Source organism: Galleria mellonella, unplaced genomic scaffold (genome assembly GCF_026898425.1).
Source record: "Galleria mellonella isolate WM207_F2 unplaced genomic scaffold, CSIRO_AGI_GalMel_v1 utg270, whole genome shotgun sequence".
NCBI classification, from domain to species: domain Eukaryota; kingdom Metazoa; phylum Arthropoda; class Insecta; order Lepidoptera; family Pyralidae; genus Galleria; species Galleria mellonella.
The window spans coordinates 130,003-152,455 of record NW_026442062.1 but is presented as its reverse complement, the minus strand read 5'-3'; the positions used below and the strand labels follow the sequence as shown (position 1 = coordinate 152,455).

Here is a 22,453-nt window from a genome sequence, read left to right as displayed (position 1 = left end):
ATTTGAGTCCATCTCTTCCTTTCCCGTGGGTGTTGTAGAGGCGTCTAAGGGAACTTAATAGCCGAGGGATAGACCGCAGTGCTCCTTAAAATATCACCACAGCCTAACTGCGGTTGCTAACCCGCCTGTCAAGCGTGGCAACTACTAGCAAAACTCCCCTTATAGGGAAGGCCTATGTTCAGCAGTGGACAGTTAACGGCTGAAATGGTATTTGAATTAATATTATTTCATTCTTTTTTATTCGATATGAAATGATATGACCAGCACCATGGATAACATAGCATATATAGAGACATTCGTTGGCATTTCTGAGGATTATAGTGTTATGCCTGCGACTGTATATTTTTTTTTTTAATGGGTGAAAATGGTACGGTAACCCCGCCTGCGCTAACGGGATACGCTGGCGGAGCACCAGTGAAGGGTGATAGATGAGAATGAAAACAGACCAGTTAGCCCATCATGATGAATTCATCAGAAATTAACCATGATAGTTTCCAGGGGGAACCGCGAGGAGGTCAACCTGGTTGGGTATATTGCTAGCAATGGGATTCTCAGTCTCCATTACTAACAATCCCTTTTCCCCCGGCGAATGTATATTTCATTGCCAAACCGAAATGCAGCTATTTAAATACAGCTGTTTCACTGTAGTAACACGAGTGGCATAATAACCCAAGCAAGGGGTTACCATACCATTTTCACCCATTGAAAAAAAAAATAATCCAAGCAGTTGTCTTTGAAGTTTTTAGCTGATAAAGAATTATGAGTATAAACTTATATTGTTGACAGGGGGATTCTGGAGGTCCAGCAGTGTTCCGAGGGATAGCATACGGAGTAGTGTCCTTCGCTAGAGGATGCGCACTGCCTCTCTCGCCCACAGTATTCACCAATATAGCCTCCCTGAGGGACTGGGTCACACAAAATGCAGGAGTTTGAACGCTGTGATTAATAATATTTGATACATTTTACATTGAACTCGTCTGTGATAATAAATAAAAATGGAATCTCTTTGTTATTTTATTGAGTATATACCATACATATATGTTCGAATTGTATTTATTTTTGTTAAGTTTATTTTTCTAATAAAGTGTTGTTATGAATATAATGTTTTCATTTATATATCTTTTTTATGTAGATATAAAAAATATGTAGTGTTTTTCGAAATAATAAAAATGTCAAGATAATGTATAACATTTTATTGGGTCCTATTATGAAAAATATTGACATAAAAGTTTCCAGGAGGACCGCGTGGAGGTGGACCTAATGGGGCACATTGACAGCAATTTATTTATTTATTTCTATTTTTAGATAACTGGGATCCATTCTTGTTAGTAAGTGTACTTAAAAACTATGTTAATACTTATATTAAATATATATAAAATAATATGATATATCCTCTCGGAGAGCATTTTCACGAGAGGACTATCCAATTTATTAACAAACATGTTCAGGATACTGTTGCTACTCCCGCGTATTCGACGTAAAAACGAAGCTGTCTTTTTTCGCCAGACTGCGCCAAAACTATCTGTGCGAGCGTCGGCAAACATCGCTAAACTAATGGGGACTAACCTCTACTAACAATCCTTCCCTCCTGGTAGGCGAGTTGGCCACCGCAATTTACCGCTTTGGTAATGTTTTTAGAGGGACGCTGCTGCACATTCTTTGTCCATTAAGCTTCCTTAGTCGGCTCTTACGATATTTACAGGAAAGGAACAGGTAGCCCATTCTATGCTGGGACCACACGTCATTATTACAATTTCGGAATTCTAAACTACATAACCGACATTATAATTTTTCATTTCCAGGTATACGAAATGTTTTTAATTGGCTATCAGTTTCGAGTGCTATCACCAATCTTCACTATCCACTGGGGTCTGCAGGCGCGGAGGTCGCGCCCTCTGTGGCGCGAGAAACAGAACGAGAAAAACAGAAAGCACTTCGAGACCTTCAAGAGGGAGTTATTCGCGAGGTACAGGAGGGATCCTCTCCACCTATTGAGGAGGCCTCCGCAGGCGAAGAAAACATAGGCATCGCAAGGCCGAGCGACTAGTTTTGCCGGCCTGCTCACTTTATCAGTACTCGTCAGACTGTTCTGACGACGGGTGGACTCGAAGTTGTGAACACTAATTTGTGATAAGTATGATAGTGTCAAATGTTGGGAAATATATATCATTGTATATGTATACTCACTGTAACGTGGAAGGTGGTATCGTATTTATATAGGTAGTATATATAGATGTAAAGTAGTATATGCTAGGGTTTTTAGTTTTCTTTTTATCGTAAAATATACGTATTTTTAACTATATCTTTGATTGTACAGGTACATATATAATTGAATTGTTTGTTTTTTTTTTATTATAATTTCTTTTCCTTAATATTCGTAAATTATACTAATAGCTATTAGAGTAGTTAACTATATTTTGTAGAAGAATTTTTATTTTCTTCTTGTTAGTATTAGATCTAATACATTTAAAGTACTTATCTTTTATAATTTTATATATTTATACATTTATTATAAAAATCTATTTTAGTCGATATATATATATATATATATATATATATATATATATATATATATATATGTGTATAAAAATTATATTTTTGTTATTTGTCTTGTCTCGTTACCTATTCTCTATGCACGCATATAATATGTACCAATACTCTGGTAGACACATGCGTACGAGTATAATTGTTGCACTATTAGTTAATGTATTTATATTATATATTTTGTTCTAAATGTCAAGCTTAAGCGAAATATTTATATAGTAAATGTGTTGAATAATACACAATAACAAGATTCGCTGATAGCTTTAAAAATCTCTATTTTAATTTACACGTGTTTCTTGTTCAACATTAAATACCATCGAAATGTTTCAGTCCTTGTTAATATGGCACTTAATTTTTGAACATTATTAGACAGGTAGATAGATAGATACTCTTTATTGTTTCCTAAAAAAGATTACAATAATAAACTTATTCTAGATATAAACAATTACAAGAAATAATCACAGTGAGAAAACAATGGGCGACCTTATCGCTAAGAGCGATCTCTTCCAGGCAACCTTTGGATGGAGAGGAGTAATTATAAACAATTTGGTGGGAGACACGATGAAGATCCTATTATTTCTAAATATGGATATGTAATAGCTTAGAAAGTTGACTGTAAATGTAGTTATAAGTGATCAATGGCTGTACTAAATGTTTGTATTGTATTAATTGATTATACCAACAACTGATTGGGCAATGTGGTCGTAAGAAAAAAACTTAAACACTAATACTGGCTGGAACAATATCTCAGGCGGTTGAGATTACTAGGCAGTTCAGGAAAGATATAGAATGGGGTACTCTTAGATACTGCCCGCATATTATTCCGGTTTCTCTCCTTGGGACCCTGAACCGCGACTGACGGTGCTTCTGCCGGGGGTTAGTTTGCCATCTCCTCTTCTTAAGAGGGGAGATGTAACTATTGTGTAATAAAAAAGCTAAAAATACTGACAGTATTTATTTAAAAAGAGAAAGCTATTTGCTTGCACACATTCTGATAAACCGAGGCCCACGTGGGGTTTTATATTTTTTTAAGCAACTTAGAATGTCAAAATTGCTGATGATCCACTTGATGTAAAGTAATCGTCCATGATACTCTTCATGTGTTGCCATTACATAAAAAAAATAAAGATAATTTTAAGAAATGGTTACCTCTTCAGAATCGACCAATATTCTATTTCTACTCTGTCACCACATGGTGAGATATCACGTAGAGGACATAAAAACAATTGTATTTAACAGATGTTTTTATATATCATGAGATGGTAAACAGGCAAATTGAAGTCCAATGTTGGTTTTTAGCCTAATTGTTTATCCAGTTTATGTTATTAGAGACGTTTAGAATAACCTAGTCGTGTTAGAAAAAGCTTATAAATGTGAGCTGGTGTAGGCGTGTATAACAGGGAATTGTACATAATTAGATATACCTATTACATTTCTGTTGATATTATAAATGTATGTTTATAGCAAATTTGTATTATATTGCATATTTTGTTACTAGCTGTTAAATGCCAATTTAACATGACATCATGTGAGTTTTTATCTACCTTTTTGGTAATCCTCAAAATGATTTAAAAATTATGGAATTCTTAATTTGTGTATTTTGTTCTTGTATGCGTTGTGTATGTTTGTGATATTTTCGTCAATACTGAACCGGTTTTGATAATTATTTTTGAAATAGTGTTTATTTTTAGTTTTTTTTTTATACCACTGAGGTGAATTTATTACCGTAGTCTATAAAGGCCTGCAATACCAGTCTTTCTGTGTTGCCCATCTTGAAAAAAACCTTTACTGTTGTTTTTTGAAGAATCCCATAGCGTAGCCTTTTGGGTAAACCTCGACACTTTATTCCATAACCTGAAGGTTCGGAGAAGGAAGTGCTAACCGTTGATCGTATATCAATTATGTTACGATGTTTTTTGTAAAGCTCTAAATAAAAATAAGACAGATTCGCTTTTTGACCACTTAATTATGGCTTTTGCCCTACCAAAAAGTTCTTTTGTTCTACCTTAAATTTGGGTCTAGCTACGATCCAGGTTACATGGTATTTAAGTTATTACTAATAAAGTTTTGAGCCGAGTTATGAAATGGACAAAGCAAGAGAGAGATTATAAATTGTATTTGACACATAGTTCGCTTTTTATAATATTATTCAATACGATTTTAAATACCTATAGAAACGAGTGAGGACTTTAAATCCTTAACAATTTTATATGTTATTTAATAAAAAAAAAAAATATTCGACGTATTGAGGTTGTAAAGAAAAATAAATGACGACTGGTCTATATGCCACATATGCTACATACTTAGTCAAAGACTAAATTGTAAATGGTTGTTGAATAGTTGGGAGCCTCGGATGTTTGTACTATGTGTAGCATATATTAGACTAAATTAATACACGAAGTAGTAATACATACACTGTGCTAATACGCGGAGCTTTGTAAATGAATTTAATGTAATCTATGTTAAGTGGCAATTTGTATATTGTTTTTCCTGTTTTTTAAAATAGCATGGTGTTGTTTATTTAGGCTGGCTTGTGTTCATGGAACTTAAAATATTTTGAAGCTGTACAAATAGAAAAAAATATTGATATATATTTTTTTAATTTAATTTTTATTTCATTACAAATGATGGAATTTATTTTATATATTTTACATAAGCAAATACGCATTGTTATTTTTCTATGTTTATAGAAAAATAACCCCAATTTTGGATTCTGAATCTCCACAGATTGTCCACACCATGCTATTTTAAAATAGGTATAAAGCACCAAAGACAAAATTTAAGCATGTACATATATTATGTACTTACAGTTATCATATTTATGTATTCAAGTATCGGTAAAGAATTTTATTTATTTGATATCACATATTTTTTAATAACAACGGGTCAGGATTTTGAAAATTTAAATAACAGGGATATATAATAAATAAAATGTTTGATCTGCTACGTAGAAAGGCAGTTCAAATTATGAGTATTTTTGACAGAAAACATGGTCAATAAATGACCTATATTATATGCAAAAAAATCTTGTAAATATCGAATAGAAAAAAAAAAGCTTGAAAAATCAATTTAATCATAAAATGAAAGGAGACGTTTCACTTTGGGCTCTGTTATTGTATATTATCTCAAAGAAATTAGAAAAATGCGAGATTTATAAAAACAAAATTCAAAATTAATTAATTAGACAAATATATTTTAGAATAATTTCATACGTTTTTTACTTAACTACGTGTCACGAAGTGAAAATATATTGTGTATTTAACAATTATTTAATGGTCTTAGTGTCATCGAAATTATACCAATTTTGACTTAGTGTTTTTATTTTTTATTAAAAAATTTTAGTTAAAAAATTTCATAATAAAAAAAAAAGATAGTAAAGACAAAAGACAGGTTTTCGCAATTAAAAACAATATTTAACTAATGCACATGACGTCGCTAATACTTACAATCAACTAAATTAAACTTAAAGTAACAACATTATAGTAGTACACACATTATAGGTAGGCAGCTATAGAACATTCTCAATTCTCAGTATCAATATTCTCAATTCCAAGATGAACTATCAATTGAGAATTATGACTTCATAATATAATTTGATGTAGAAAATAATACAAGTTATATGGAAAATGCTTGGTGTTAGCTTTTTTATACATATTGTAAATTAACATTGTCGCTATTGATGAAACGTCTCCTTTTAAAGACTTACTCTGTTTTTAATAATTTTATTCGTATGTAGTTAGTATAATATTATTACAGAGTTGTTATTTTTTTTAATGGGTGAGAATGGAATAGTAATCCCACCTGTACTATCGGTATATGCTGGCTGGCACCAATGGGAGGTGATAGGTGAGGATGAAAACAGGTCAGTTAGGCCATCGTGAAGAATTCCACGAGAATTAACCACGATGGTTTCCAGGGGGAACCGCGTAGAGGTCGACTTGGTAGGGGCTGTTAGACCCCATTACAAACAATTCCTTTCCCCCCAGAGTTACTATTTATAATAGTGATGCTGAGATATTATGTTATCTGTGGTAGAGTAGAGTGGTACTGAGAAAACGGAGCGTATCTATTGTTTTTAACCAAAAATAATTTGTTTTTCAACATACAGTAGTAACAATTATGACATAAATTGTTTATGGTGTTGGTGAATGAATAATTTGATATAATTACTTACCTTCTGACGGTTGCAGGTTCGATATCCGTACAGTACACACATCTTGTATTCATATGTAGGTATGTCTGTTTGATTCGTTCTAATAATATATCAACATCAACATACTTATATGCATGTACTTTTATTTATAAAAAAAAAAATATTTTTATCAATTTTCTAGTAGCCATGAGTCTAGATTCGCTAGAGTTTGAATCTAGATAGAGCTGTCTCGATAATGTTCAGGTATATTTATTTATTTAAAATAAACAGTTTTTTCAATTATATGAAAATAAATGCGTCATTTTTTTTAATGAATTTCAAATTATTTTGGTATATAAAAAAGTTGAGTTAAATTCAAGTATTCAACTTTTATTCTTTCTCACGATCAATTTCAAATGTTTTATTGAATCCGAACGTTATGTTTTATTTATGAGTGTATTATTAATGCATAGTGATGTGCCGCATCGGAATTTTTTGGTATTAGTGTATTTGACAGTTCTTATCCTGATTCGAGACTAAGAAATTGTCGAAAAAATATTCGAGTTTACTCTATCTGATTCGAATAATTTTCAATCAAATAAAATTATTTTTAGCAATGAAATAGTAAAAAAATAAATTTCAGTATAATGTTGGAATTAATTTCTTTTACTGTATATAACATAGTGTTTGCAGATTCACTTACGTTATTTATATTTAATATTATAGTTCACATATCTATAATTCTTAAGTATTCAAGCATTACTTACGGGTGTATCGTTTTTTACCATTCGGTATAAAACATGCTAATCATTAAATAAAACTCTTTTAATAATTTTTATTGTAATACATTTAACGAATAGGTAACATGAAGATTTTTTGTTTATATTATAATTATATTTTTTTTAAATTTGATTAGGTTATATATTTTTTACAAAAAAAAAAAAAAAAACTAAAGTTAATCAGAAATTGAAATCTATGACTATAGCTTAGATTATATAAAAAGAATATCTCCATAGAAATGCTTCGAAATAAACGGGTCAACTTTTTCATATAATTTTGCATGATAAATAGTTATGAGTGATTCCTGTATAACATCTATATTTATTTTGTCTTATAAATTCTGAATTTTTTTAATGTGTAAACACACGTTTTATTTATTAAATAATACGTCAAGATACATTCTTTGCGTACGTATATAGAACACTGATAAAAAAAAAACGAGTCAGCTAATTTGACAATTAGCTGAAAAAAAGTTGACCCATTTTTGAGGCTCGATGCTCTACCTATATAATATAAAGACTATAGATATTTCATCTCTATTATTGCTCGTACCAACGGGTAATAACTACAAGAGGGATGATTATTTATAACTGGTTTTAAAAAAAGGGTTCTTAATTATAAAATTTTTTAATATATATACTATATAATGTTCGTTAATTCTAAACCGTCTTATTTATGTATATTTTTTATTCCAACAATTTACTCTCGTGTAGTAGTAACACACTAATGTTACTTTAATTAAACTAGTTTTTAGTAAACCTAATAAATATTTAAAAATAGGTCTAACTAAAAACGAATTTAATAGCGGGGGTTTTTTTAATCTATTTTTTAAATATCTTTTATATTTTTAATTTTTTTTTATAAGTGTATATTTTAGAATAAGGCATTTATTAATTAGATCTATGTTTATTTTGAATATGTAATAAAAAAAATTATGCTGCCTAAATAAAATAAACTATATTGGTATTATATTAAACATAGTATCTGTTGCTTTTGTTAAATTCTTTACTGGGTATTCTTGTTATTTGTTTAAATATTTATAACCATAATTATGTAGAAAAATGTATAAAAGTTAGAAATACAATATAATAGAGGATATTGTTAAAAGAAACCCCATTCTTATTTTGATTTTAATAAAATTGATTTAAGTTGGCTTTATAGCGTTTAATTTTGATTTACTAGCAGTGTTCCGCGGCTTTTCCTGCGTTTCTTACTAATATTATAAATGTGGAAGCTTGTTTGTTTGTTACCTTATAGTGCCTTAATAGCTTAACATATCAGTATTAAATATGGTATGCAACTACATTATGGGACGGAGAAGGATATAGGCTTTTTTTTATCCTGGTAAGTAAATGTATGGGTAAATATAAATAAGTCGCGGGTAAAAGGTAGTAAGTATAAAAAGTATACCATATGCAAGTTAGGATACCTAACTGTATGTCAGAGAGGGGAAAGGGATTGTTAGTAATGGAGACTGAGAATCCAATTGCTAGCAATATACCCGACCAGGTCGACCTCCTCGCGGTTCCCCCTGGAAACTATAATGGTTAATTCCTGATGAATTTATCATGATGGGCTAACTGGCCTGTTTTCATTCTCATCTATCACCCTTCACTGGTGCTCCAGCAGCGTATCTCGGTAGCGCAGGCGGAGTTACCATACCATCCAACTTCACCCATAAAAAACTGTATGTCTGATTTCATTTAAATTCGTTCAGTAGCTTTTGCGTACAAGAGTAACAGACAATTATCCATTCATTGTTACAAACTTTCGTACTTACGAGTATGATATTAATTATCGAGGATTATTAATATTTGTACCAGCCGTTAACTGTCCACTTCCACGCTTGGTAGGTTGATTGGCAACCACAGTTAGGCTTTGGAGTTGTTTTAAGAGGGACGCTGCCGCGCTGCTGTCCATCCCTCGCGCTCCCTTAGTTGCCTCTTACGACATCCACGGGAAAGGAATGCGTGGCTTATTCTATGCTTATTCTATCAAATATTTGTTATTTTTCATTAAATTTTATTAAAATAGTATTTACATAATAATTTATTTGTTATATAACAGAGTTGTTATCCCTCCTAGTGAGGTGTCCATGTACCCAGTCCCATATGATGGGATGCGAGAGCCTAGTGTACACGCCGGGAAAATTGCCCCTGGCGCAGCCTAGTCCCCACGACACCACTCCGATCAGGACGCCGTTCCTTACCAACGGACCACCGCTATCGCCCTGGAAAAAATATAACATATAGTAAGCAGAGTCGTGGGTTGTGAATTGAAAGACCCTGATTGTCAAAACAAGCAACAAGTAATACACAGTTGTTAGCAATGGCGGGAGCGCGCTCTAGGTCTAAGTACATATGCGAAACGTAATGGCGGCCGGCGTAAGACTACTGTAGAGGGCGCCAATGTCGAGCGGGTGGATGCCCGCGAGTTGCCCGGATTGGTCGTTCTATTATGTTGGTAGTAGTGACGGTAGCTTGTACCATAAACATTATTTTTTTTTTTTAATTACACTTATTACTAAAACATATTGTACGCACTAGAGGTGTGACGTATATAACGGAACTGTTAAATATAACAGGTTTAAAAAAATAACAGCACGGAACTGTTCCATTGCAATTATAACAACTGTTACAATTTTATAACTGACCGCATTGATTTAACTAAACACGGTGTTCAAAACGAACCTTTATAGACATTGACAATTATAGTTTTTTATAAGATTTTTTTTTATACAACTTAGAATGGCAAACAAGCTGACGGCCCACCTGATGGTAAGTGGTAACCGTCATTTATAGACATGAGCAGTATCATGGATATAACAGAGTTTTTTGTGTCGCCTATGATACCCCGCATGCATTGCCATACTAAGGTTTTATACCTCTGTACTCTGTAATTTCACTGCTATCTCCCACTCTTCAAACCGTATGGACAATATTAATTGATAATTGGGTGTTAGCTATGAAAAATAAAGTGCGCCTCCAGTATATGCTTCCTTTTTGAAATACTTACTTGGCAAGCGTCAGGTGACGGTTGCTCGAAGTAGCCAGCACAAAACATGGAGGCAGGGTCAATGGCTTTCCTATCAAGCCCAGATCGCTGGCACAGCTTCATTGCAATCGTCTTCACCGTGGATGACTGGAGATAAGTGGCGCTAGGACCTCCTTCCTGAATATGTCATTGATGGGGGGAAAGGAATTGTTAGTAATGGAGACTGAGAATCCTATTGCTAGCAATATACCCAACCAAGTCGATCTCCTCGCGGTTCCCCCTGGAAACTATCATGGTTAATTCCTGATGAATTCATCATGATGGGCTAACTGGCCTGTTTTCATTCTCATCTATCACCCTTCACTGTTGCTCCGCCAGCGTATTCCGTTAACGCAGTGTTACCATTCCATTTTCACAAACCCAATATATATATATATATATATGTCACTGATAAAAAAAAGGACTGGTTAGTTGATTAGATTCATTAATTAAACAAAATAATATACCTATTACCTCTGCCCCATTCGTGTTTCAACCGTGAAGCAGTTGTGTTTGCATGGCTGTGTTTCGGTTTGAAGGGTGGGATATGGCGTGAATTTACTGGGTACAGAGGAATAACACCTGAGTCCTCAGGAATGGGAATGCATGAGAAGTATCATGGGCGAAACAGTATACTCTGTTATGTCCATGGTACTGTTCATGCCTATAGGCGACGGTTACCACTTTCCATCAGGTGGACCGTCAGTTTGTTTGCCATTCTAAGTTGTATAAAAAAAAAAATGTTATCCACGATAATGGAATGGTGACCCCGAATTCGGTAAGTGCTAGCGGGGCACCAGTGAGAGATGATAGGTGAAGCTGAAGTAGGTCAGCTGGTCCATCGTGACGAATTCAATAATAAGTAAATCACGACGGTTTCCAGGACGAACTGCGAGAAACTCGATTTAACAGGGTATGTCTTTTTATAATGGATGATAATGGAATGGTAACCCCGCCTGCGCTAACGGGATACCAGTGAGAGATGATAGGTAAGTGAGTCGTAGTATAGTCCATCGTGATGAATATATCTGGAATTCAGCACAATGTTTTCCAGGGGGCATCGCGTGGAGGTCGACCTGACAGAGAGTACTGCTAGCAATAGTACTGGTAGTTCGCATTACTAACAATCCCGTCTCCCCAATGGGGTACGTCGCTAGCAATGGGATTGCTAATCTCCATTACTAACAATCTCTTTTCCCCACAAATCTGTTCAGTAATGGGATCCTCTTATGGGGAGGTCTGTGCCCAGCAGTGGAACGATAAAGAGCTGTTATAATGAACGATTATAAGTAAAGTGGATTTAAATTAATTTATTAGCATGCCAAAAATAATCTACAGTTTTTGCAAAGTCCTAATAATCTTGATTTTTTAAATAAAAAAAAAAATGATCAACCATGTTGTTAGATAAATTGCCAGATGGATCTGAATCTTAGATAATATAGATAGATTCTCTCCATACAAATGCTTCGAAAGAAACGGGTCAACTTTTTCATACATTTTTGCGTGTAAAAAAGATAGGAGTGATTCCTGTATAACATCTATATTTATTTTGTTTTATAAATTCTGTACCTTTTTTTTATATGCGATAACTCATTTTATTTATTTTATAAATACATTGTGTGCGTAAGTATAAAAAACACCGAATCTAATCTACTCTACAAAAAATCTACTAAAAAATTTACTGAGTTAATTTGATAATTAGCTGACAAAAAGTTGACTCGGTTTTAAGACTCGTGACTCTAAGATTTGAATAATAGTACAAACAGTTATTTGGCTTTTACCTTTAATTTCCCCCAGCCGGAGACGATAGCCAGCTCGTCAGCCGGCAGTCTTGCCTCCTTAGCCACCAACCTTATGGGCAGCACCCTCGCCGAGAACCTCAGAGGCGAATACAGTCTGACCAGCCCCACATCGTTGACTTTGCTCTTGCTGACGTACCGAGGGTGGACGTAGTATTCTTTGACGTCGTACATTTCACCTCCGTGCGACTTCCACGAGGAGCCGAGACGGACGCTCAGCTCATTCGAACGAGCTCTGTAGATGTAGGACATTTTTAACGACATTTAGAAAAAGGTCTTTTTTATACCACTGAGGTGGCAAACAAGCATACTGTCCACCTGATGGCAAGCGATTACCGTAGCCTGATAAACGCCTGCAATATCAGGGGCATTACGCGCGCGTTGCTGACCCTGAAGAAACCTCTTTACCCCCCTTTTGAAGAACCCCATGCTGTAGTTCTCGTACCCTTGTCTAATTTTTGACAAAACTGTGTTCAATTCTTTTGTATTTTTTACTTGTAGCTATATGATGCAAGTGCATCGTCAATTTTAAATCGCTTACGACTAACTTCAAAAAAGGCAGAGGTTTTAAATTCGGTGGTCTTTTTATAAAAGAGGGACGCTGTTGCCCATCCCTTAACCCTTAGTCGTCTCTTACGATACTCATGAGAAAGAAAGGGATGGTCCATTCTATACCGGGATCATACGACTTAAAGATTAATTTTTTGTAGATATTTTACAGAGAATGCAAAAAGTTTAATTTCCTTTTAATATCAGCTTGTAAAACAAGACCTAGACTTTTCTCTCTTTATGGCAATGGCGTTATCGTCAGTGATTACAACAGCACAGTATTCCACGTACTCATTCAACTTTAATTACATTTTTCCATTGAGCAACGTGCCGCAGCTGAGGTAAATCAATTACCTACTCAGCCACAGGAAAGATCTGAAACGAAAATAGAAAATTCCGGCCTAGACCCAGGCCTTGGAGGTTTTAGAGAGGCGGAGCTAGTTCGAGTCGTAGTTAGCTAATTTAATAACACTAAATACGCGAACGTTCGGATTTCGTAAAAACGGATATTTCTGTTTTATCTCCGATAGGGAAAATAAAGGTCTCGTGACGGTTTGATTCGATTTCCTTATTATTGTATTATATTTAGACTTTTTTATGCAACTTAGAATGGTAAACAAGCTGACGGCCCACCTGATGGAAAGTGGTAACCGTGGCCTATAGGCATGAGTACCATGGACATAACAGAGTATACTGTTTAGCCCATGATACCTCCCATGCGTTCCTGAGGACCCAGGTATTATTCCTCTGTACTCTGTAAATTCACTGTCATATCCCATCCTTCAAACCGAAACACAACCATGCAAACACAACTGCTTCTCGGTAAAAACACAAATGGGATAGAGGTGCCCAAGCAAACGACTTTTGTACAAAATCTCCCTCTGGTATATTATTTGGATAATTTCATATCAAAAGTGTAGTAGATAGATAAAAATATCTTTTATAGTTTTAAAGGAATTTTATTTATTTATTTATTAAACTTTAATACACCAAGATAGTGTAAATGGCGGACTTAAGACCATATAGCGTTATCTACTAGTCGACCATAGACAGGAATAGCAGAAAATATAATTGAAATTTTACCTTCATAAGTGTCAAATTTGACTTTAGGTGTATTACAGAATATTATTTTCTGTTTTGAATCAAGGAGGTTCCCAATTCGATTGTATTATTTTTAACATAACTCCGTGAGTTCTAAATCGATTTGGAAAAGTCTTTTTTATTTGAACCGATATACTTACAGATTGGTTCCATAGATATTTTACTAAAATTGTTTTAGTATTTTATTATTAGATCAAAACTTGTATTTTTTAAATTGAAATTTGTTCAGTAGCGTTTACACCTTCAACGTAGGTTCACATTGGACCTTATAATGTTAATGATCTTCATCAAATTTTAAATTTTGTTTTTGTAACAAAATCATTAATTCTTTATTTCTATATTAACACTGATAATTATTAGCAATTAATGAAGCTTTAACTCATATTGTGTTCCAAAGTAATACCAATATATACCCTCAACAATAGTCCCCAAGATACAGGTCTGGCCTAATTTGGGGAATGATGGTAATGCAGATATTTCCTCGTTGAATATAAATTGTAAAAATTGTAAATTGTACCTTATGCAACTGTATCTTTCTTGAATAAATATTATTATTATTATTATTAACATATAAAAGAAAATGAATGTTTCAAAAGTCAACAAGGTTCAGAACATATAATATTTTACAATGTCCACAGGAGAATAATGGTATGTCTACCCTAATAAATAAATAGCCAACAATTCACTAAATACGAGTTTTTTATTCGATCCCCAGAACACAAGTCTATTTAATGGTCCTACGAAAAGACAAACAAAATGGATGCCCCCTAATACATAGCATATTGGACTGGGATGCAACTCCAACATTTTGGCGGGAATGTATCGCTTTCAAAGTGGGTGAAGATAAATTCCGTGAGAGCAACCGTAAACTGCGACTGGGCGTCCCCACCGGCCACCTATACAACGGGAAGGAATCTACACTTCGCACATAGACACAGGGGGAATAGATGGCGTAAGTATCTCGTGTCCATATGAGAATAGAATAGAAATATGAGATCTAAATGTGCCACTATTAAATTAGTTATGACAGTTTCTACATTAGTTATTCTTTTTTCAGTTGATCGCATTCATAGATTGTATTGTCCTTAAGTTTGCTAAAGACGGCGTGATCACCGGTTGTGCTCTTATAAGAATAATCCAAATTTTGGAGCCAAATCCAAAGATATGGCAGTTAAATTACAGGTTGCGGAGACTTTATCAGTTTGCTAAAATAATCAAGGCATATATATATATATATATATATATATATATATATATATATATATATATATATATATATATATATATATATATATTTGTATGCTTCTTAATATGGGGTTTAAGACTTTTATGTTATTTTTTCAATAATTTATTCTTTTTTTAAAATAAATTACATATTTTCTTTTTCATTAAGAGTTTCCTCTTGTCGTTGCAACTAATTCATGCATTCTCTTCCAGCCAGCTCTATCCCAGGCCATATCCTTCCTCCCTATACGACATGACACATAGTGTTTCTTTTATCTGTCTCATGTAGTTATTCCTTGGTCTTCTTCTTCCTCTTTTGCCCTCTATTTTTCTTTCTACTATGCTCTTAAAAAATCGTCATGTCGTATAAGGTGGCCCAGCATTTTACCTCTTCTATTTATTTGCTTTAATTAATGTTCTTTTCTCGTTCATTCTTTTCAGGACTTCTTCATTCGTTAGTTTTTCTGTCCAGCTTATCCTTTCCATATCCTCCTCCATGTCCACATAAAAAAGATGCTTGAGGCATTCGAAATATGGACATGAAATTACATATATTAACTCCGAATTGAGTAGGTCGTGTCTTGTCTTTGTTACAGTTGCGCTATCTATTCAAATAGATACCAATGGTCGGCTCCGTGGGCCGCCGCGGGCGATTGCTGCTTTGCATTCGAAAAAATACAATTCACTCGAGGATAAATTGAAATTGCGGGAAGGAGCGATTCACGAGGGGCACACTATAAAAAGGCTGTCGTATACAGGACGGTCGGTCGAATTTATTCAATGCCGACAACTATTGGTGGCACATTGAAATATTTCGTGTAACGACTGTGCACAGAATTGCCAGATTGGGTTTTTATTCACAATTTTGGGTAAAATTTTGGCCTGCGATGTGTTTTGGTGAAATTTTTGGAGCAAAATCATTTGAGCATGGAGAAATTTGGATATTTTTTTTTGCAGTTGTTGAATATTAATTCAGTAGAATATATCAATGAAGGTAGCATAAGATGAAGGAATCAGATATACAGAATGGCGTGTGTTTTTTCTATCGTTCGCGTTATAGTTACATGGTATAACACGTAAGAAACTTTATCAATATGGAGAAAAAAATTAGGTAAAAATAAAAAAATCTCATCTGGCAACCCTAACGTGAGATTTAGTTGGCTTTTCGGTCAGAAACTGTGGATGTGCGAAGCGATATCCCCCGGGGAGGCAGGGGATCGGATTACGCGTTTCGGTGGATAACATTACTTGCGTGCTGAAATCTGAGAGCTGAATGACAGTGCAAACTCGATTTTGCTAGAAACAATTTAAGTTCCAATTTTAAGCGACTTCAGAAATGACAGATTTTAATTTGACTGTTTTTTTTTTTTTCTTTTAAGTAATACATATATAAAAAGAGGAGGTTCCAATTTCTATATATTTTTTATTGTTATTATTACTCGATTATTATCAATGAAACTGTTTTTTTTTTTTGCACTAAAATTTGCTGTTTGTTGAGAACCAAAAGTTACGTGTAGACGCATGATTTAATATTTATTTATTATATTTATTTAACACTTTATTGCACCAACATGACAGGATTTGTTGAACAATTTTCAATACGTATAGTGTAGTACAAAAGGCGGTCTTATTGCTAAGCAATTTCTTCCAGATAACCTTTGGGTAGAAGGAATTAAAGCATAAATAGGTATAAATAGCATAAATATTTTCAGTCTAATGTGTCTACGATGTTAATACTGAATTACTTTAAATTGATATTATGCATGATATTCTTAAGACTATGGGGGAGGTCTATGTTCAGCAGAGCACAGATAATGGCGTGATGATGATGATGATGATGATGATGGTGATAATGATTTTTTTTATACAACTTAGAATGGCAAACAAGCTGACGGCCCACCTGATGGAAAGTGGTAACCGTCGCCTATAGACATGAGCAGTACCATGGACATAACAAAGTATACTGTTTCGCCCATGATACCCCTCATGCGTTGCCATTCCTGAGGACTCAGGTGTTATTCCTCCGTACCCAGTAAATTTATGCCATATCCCACCCTTCAAGCTGAAACACAACCATGCGAACACAACTGCTTCACATGATGATGGTGGTGGGGATAGTCTGAATATCATGATGAAACACTTACCAACCTTTAATTGTCCACTGGTGAACACAAGCAATTTCCCTTGAGGGGTTTTGTCGAGTAGTTGCCACGCTTGGCGAACGGATTGGCAACCGCAGTTAGGCTTTACAGATGTTTTAAGAGGTACGCTGTTGCCAATCCCTCGCCCATCCTTAGTCGCCTCTTACGACACCCACGGGAAAGGAAAGGGTGGCCTATTCTGTGCCGGGACCACAATGTGATATTAATAATCGATAATAATATATGTATATTGGTATATATTATCCATCCCTAAAATGTACCTCAGTAAACAGTGGGCGGCGGTGAGCAGCCAGATGTCAGTGGCGACCGAGCCTCCGCATATCGGATATGTCTTCTCCCGGAGCGACACCTGCCACGGAACCGCCGCTATTGATGTATTTCGGCCAGACACGATACGCCGGGTTGAGCCTTTCAATAGTTACATTATTTATTAGAAATTAATAGCACAGTTAATAGTAATATTAGTGACTGTAATAAACAGAAAAGGGGAAAAAGCAAAGGTAAAATGCTATACAGCCCAATCTTTTGTTTAATGTAATAAAGATCCGGAGATTAGTCATTATTTTTTCTGCTATGTGTTTGAAAAAAAAAGTAAATTGGTACTTTGGTTCTCAATGTAATAAAATTGTTGGATAGTTTTTTATTTTTTAATTTCAACAAAATCCTGATAGAAATTGCGACGGTAATAGAAAGTGCGAATCTGTTTTATAAGTAAAAACTAACATAAGCTATTATTTTAAAGTAGGAATGCAAGTCACTTGATAAAAAAAAAAACAGAGACCGCACGCGGTACCTTAATTGGCGGGAAATATAAATTAAAGCACAGAGTAAGTATTTCAAGAGTCAGCACTGCCCTTGTATTGACGAAACTAGAATTAATCTATGCAATTACCTAGAAACATTAACAAAACAAAATTAAATAAATATTCAATGTTGCATAATCTTTTTTAAAAATCTTATGGCCAAAATTTTTTGCCTACCTTGTTTTTGATATATATCAATGATTTATGCAAAATGTCCCTCCCAAATTGTAACATAATAACATATGCCGATGACACAGCTTTGATAATTCATGGGCATGATTGGGCGGAGGCCCGATCTCATGCTGAATCTGCTTTGTTTGTTATTTCAAACTGGTTGGCACAAAACCTTCTAACGCTAAACTTAAATAAAACCAAATTAGTAACATTTTCTCCCAATAAGATCTCCCAACCAGACTCATCTTTTAAAATACTAGCACACAAATGTAATACCATAGGTAATTCTGATTGTGATTGCCTCTCTATATCACGAACAGACAATTTCAAATACCTTGGTGTAATTGTAGATAGTATGCTGTCTTGGAATAGACATATTGAATCTGTAATCACACGTGTTAGAAAGCTAATTTACGTTTTTAAAAAATTGAGAAATGGTGCTGATTTCAAAATTTTGAAAACTGCCTATTTTGCACTTACACAATCCATTATTGGTTATTGTATAACTGCATGGGGAGCTTTTAATAAAACGCAAATGCTAAGATTGGAAAGAGCTCAGCGAGCAGTATTAAAAGTTATGGCTTTTAAACCCATCAGGTATCCAACAAAAGATCTGTTCGCACTATGGAAAGTAAATAGTGTAAGAAAGTTATTTGTACTGATGTCCATACTGCGTAAACATAAGTCCCTTCCATATGATCCCTTATTACTTATAGACAAAAGAATTACTCATAAAGTTTGTAAAATTGATAAATGTCGTCTAGATGTAGTGAACCGTCAATATAAGTACATGAGTAACAAGTTATATAATAAAATAAATATGTTATTAACAATCTATCCACTTTCTTTACGAGATTGCAAAATAAAATTGATTAATTGGCTAATGACTCTTGAATATGATGATGTCGAGTCATTGATCAAGGTTTAATTATTAAAATTAAACATGCACATACACACACACACACATGCTCGCACACGCACGCACGCACGCACCCGCACAAACACACACACACACACTCGTACAAAATCCATTGATTAGTTTTATTTTTAGTAATTTTATTAATTTTCTTCTGTGTTATTGTTATTTAAATTTTGTACCGCATGTTATTGAGCGGGCGTTAATAGCTGCGACACAGTCTCTTTGTGACTAATGCAGTTATTATCGAACCTACAAAAAACTGTAAATTAAGCTAAGGATCCCAAATAAACATTTTTATTATTTATTTATTTTTTAAAATATCTATGATACCATAAAAAATCTAATTACTTTATAGGGTACATTTACGAAACTGCAATAGTTACACAGATTTTATGCAAACGTTTTTTTTTAGAAGTGACATGGGCCTGATTGAAGATAGATATGTAGATAAAATCTTAAATAGACGCTTTAATCTGTGATGTAGATTACATATTGTATTTTGGGTGGATGCTTTTATAACATATTTTTAAATTATCTGATAAAATAATAGATTTACCTCTGCGATTAGTAGTGCTACCACCTGAAAATAAAGTGGGTACTGTAATTTAATCCATACTAAGTACAATATTTTGTACGCTCTCACTTATTTTGTGATAGAGAGTGATTTATGTACAAGCCCCTGCGGCCCTGCGGCCGGCATGTAAGTACTTACCAAGGTAAATGTTAGTAACATTAGATACTTTTGGATATTTTTAATAAGATACATGTTGGAAAATCTGGTAATTTCACATAACTAGCATATTATAGTATAAAATAACGTTACATTTTAGCAGGAAAATCTATATAATTATCGATTTAAGTGTACAGATAGTTTGTAAGTACCTGTATATAGATAGGTACCAGATGGTTGGTCTAAACTTACTTGATACGAGTATATTATTGTTATTTAACAAAGTACCTACTCATTGTACTGTTAATTGGATTAATACAATCTAATACCCATTGCACGAAGTGAAAAAGTCTAAACAGTGAATAGCGGTATCATAATTCCAGCCATTATTCGTCCACTGCTGGACATAAGCCTCCCCCATAGACTGCCATAAAGAACGGTCCTGAGCCACCTGCATCCACTGACACCCTGCAACGCATTTCAGGTCGTCACTCCATCTAGTGGGGGGTCGTCCTACACTGCGTTTACCCGTACGTGGTCGCCGCTCAAGAACCTTTCTTCCCCATCGGTTGTCGGTTCTTCGAGCTATGTGACCAGTCCATTGCCACTTCAGCTTGCTTATCCTTCGGGCTATGTCGGTTATTTTAGTTTTGCGGATATCCTCGTTTCGGATTCTATCACGCAAAAAGACTCCTAATGATGACTTCTGGAACCGAACAGCGGTATACTTAATTAAAATAGCAATACCAGTCAATTTATCAAGCAGGAATTCAAACATAGCTTTGTACTGTTCGCGCACTCGCGTTTGATTCAAAAAGTTCAATATATCGTTCTTGTGTCTCTCTGCCTCAGCAGCCAAGTCAGAGTAATCTATGCCTGCCTCTTCACCCGTCAATATCACTCCAGTATCTTTTCCAGACACAACAATATATGTAAACATTAACACAGCCTTCCAAGAAAGCATATTGGATAAATTTATATCATAAATAGGTAGAATCCATACAACATTTTCTAATTTAACTTTGTGCGTAGTTATTTAAACATCAGTTCATTTTGTTCCTTCGGTAGGAATCTTGATAAAGTAGGTATAATATAATAGTCATCAAGTATTCCAAGATCTCAAATTTAGGCACGTCATTTTCTCACGGAATTTTTCGTTTTTCGGCACGCTCGTAAAGCTAAAACTGCTTCCGTGGTGAGTGTTATCGCCGGTTAAAAGGTTTGCAGTGTATTCTAGGTTATATTCATAGAATAAATATTACGTTTCATTCGCCGTTTTAAGTAGTTAGATCCGCGCATAAAATCAAATGGGCGTGAAATTATACAAAACTTTATGAATTGAAATACACTGCACGCTTATGCAATAATAATACGTCGAGCAATATGCGCCTTTCTCGTGAGATTGAGCAAAATCTTGTAATAAAACTTGTTGCTATTAAATTATATCAGGCGCTATTTTAGTAATATGTTAATAGCTGATGCCCGCCACTTTGTCCGCGTGGTATTTGTTATTCTTTCGATTAACATTTTTAACCTTGTGTTGTTATAGTGAACTATGTCCTTAGGTCAACTAGGCCTTAGGTCAAAATGACTTAATTTGTTTGTGTACTAAGCTGTTTAAGTTACTATAGTTTTTTAACTATTCGACGGGAAAACTTTACTTTTCCGTGTTTGAAAGTATCTAAAATATTAACAAGGAATGTCTGGTACCACCATGCAAAATTTCATTTAAAACGCTCCAACAGTTTCGGAGATTAGCCCGTACAAACAGACAAACAAACAGTGAATTTGAAAAAGAATCTAAATGTGTTCTATTTCACTTCTAACACCTCCCTGACTCGATTTTTAGCATTTTTTTCTATGTACAGACGTTCAACCTCTACAGTTGTATTATATGTATAGAGACAGAAGTGTGAATTGCTAAATTAAGGCTGAAACATGATAGCTGTCTCTTTCGATCCCTCTAAATATTCAACAGTTATTATCTGTGAAAAATAAAAGTACTTAAACACGCAAAGTTTCGTCCGTAAAGGGTGAGAACTTTTCACGGTGCCTCGGGGTCTTGTTTCGGACATTTTAAAACTTAGAAAATCCGCTCTCGAATTCTATTAACGTTTCGCTCCAGGTGGCGTATTAGAGAGCCCACTGTTTTGTCCCAGGCCAATCTGTAATTAAATTTGTTTCGCTCGAATGAGTTTTCGTTTTGTCTAAAGAGAAACGAGACGACCGGAGACGGCGCCGCGAAGTTCAGCCTTTTAATCCGTAACTGTGTTCATATTAATTAATTATTAACTTTAACATGTCCTCTACAGGCATACTGTAATTATATTGTAATTATTTATACTAGTTATTGTGAAGCTAGACTTTAGTCTCGAGAAATTAGGTTTCTATAGTTAATTAATTATTCACATCAGATCTAGGCATCAAACATATTATTTGTGCCTCAACTATAATGGCCTCGATTGAAAGCTTGTTAAGCATTTTGTGAACAATATAGCATTATCATATATATATATATATATATATATATATATATATGATAATGCTATATATATATATAATC

General features: G+C 34.2%; 2 protein-coding genes across 7 annotated transcripts in view; one reads left to right on the top strand and one right to left on the bottom strand.

Moving 5' to 3' along the window:
- LOC113523131 (trypsin beta) overlaps window positions 1-3,247 on the top strand; it is a 39,862-nt gene extending 36,615 nt beyond the window's left edge. For 5 of the 6 annotated variants that reach the window (XM_052895346.1, XM_052895345.1, XM_031907661.2 and 2 more), the window contains one exon: window positions 1,803-3,247. In XM_052895346.1, the coding sequence (XP_052751306.1) occupies window positions 1,803-2,024 (222 nt within the window). In that variant the 3' untranslated portion in view covers window positions 2,025-3,247. Of the gene's footprint in view, window positions 1-786; window positions 1,006-1,802 lie in introns of those variants that run through there. The other variant, XM_052895348.1, reaches the window with a different exon arrangement.
- Window positions 3,248-9,467: 6,220 nt separating this feature from the next.
- Window positions 9,468-21,124, bottom strand: LOC113515822 (trypsin delta-like). Its single transcript, XM_052895353.1, has 6 exons — window positions 20,638-21,124; window positions 19,777-19,800; window positions 17,585-17,732; window positions 12,271-12,523; window positions 10,472-10,627; window positions 9,468-9,686 (listed from the first exon to the last, which is right to left on the bottom strand). The coding sequence occupies exons 1-6, from the start codon at window positions 20,852-20,854 to the stop codon at window positions 9,513-9,515; spliced, it is 972 nt and encodes a 323-aa protein (XP_052751313.1). The 5' UTR covers window positions 20,855-21,124; the 3' UTR covers window positions 9,468-9,512.
- Between the last annotated feature and the right edge of the window lie 1,329 nt (window positions 21,125-22,453).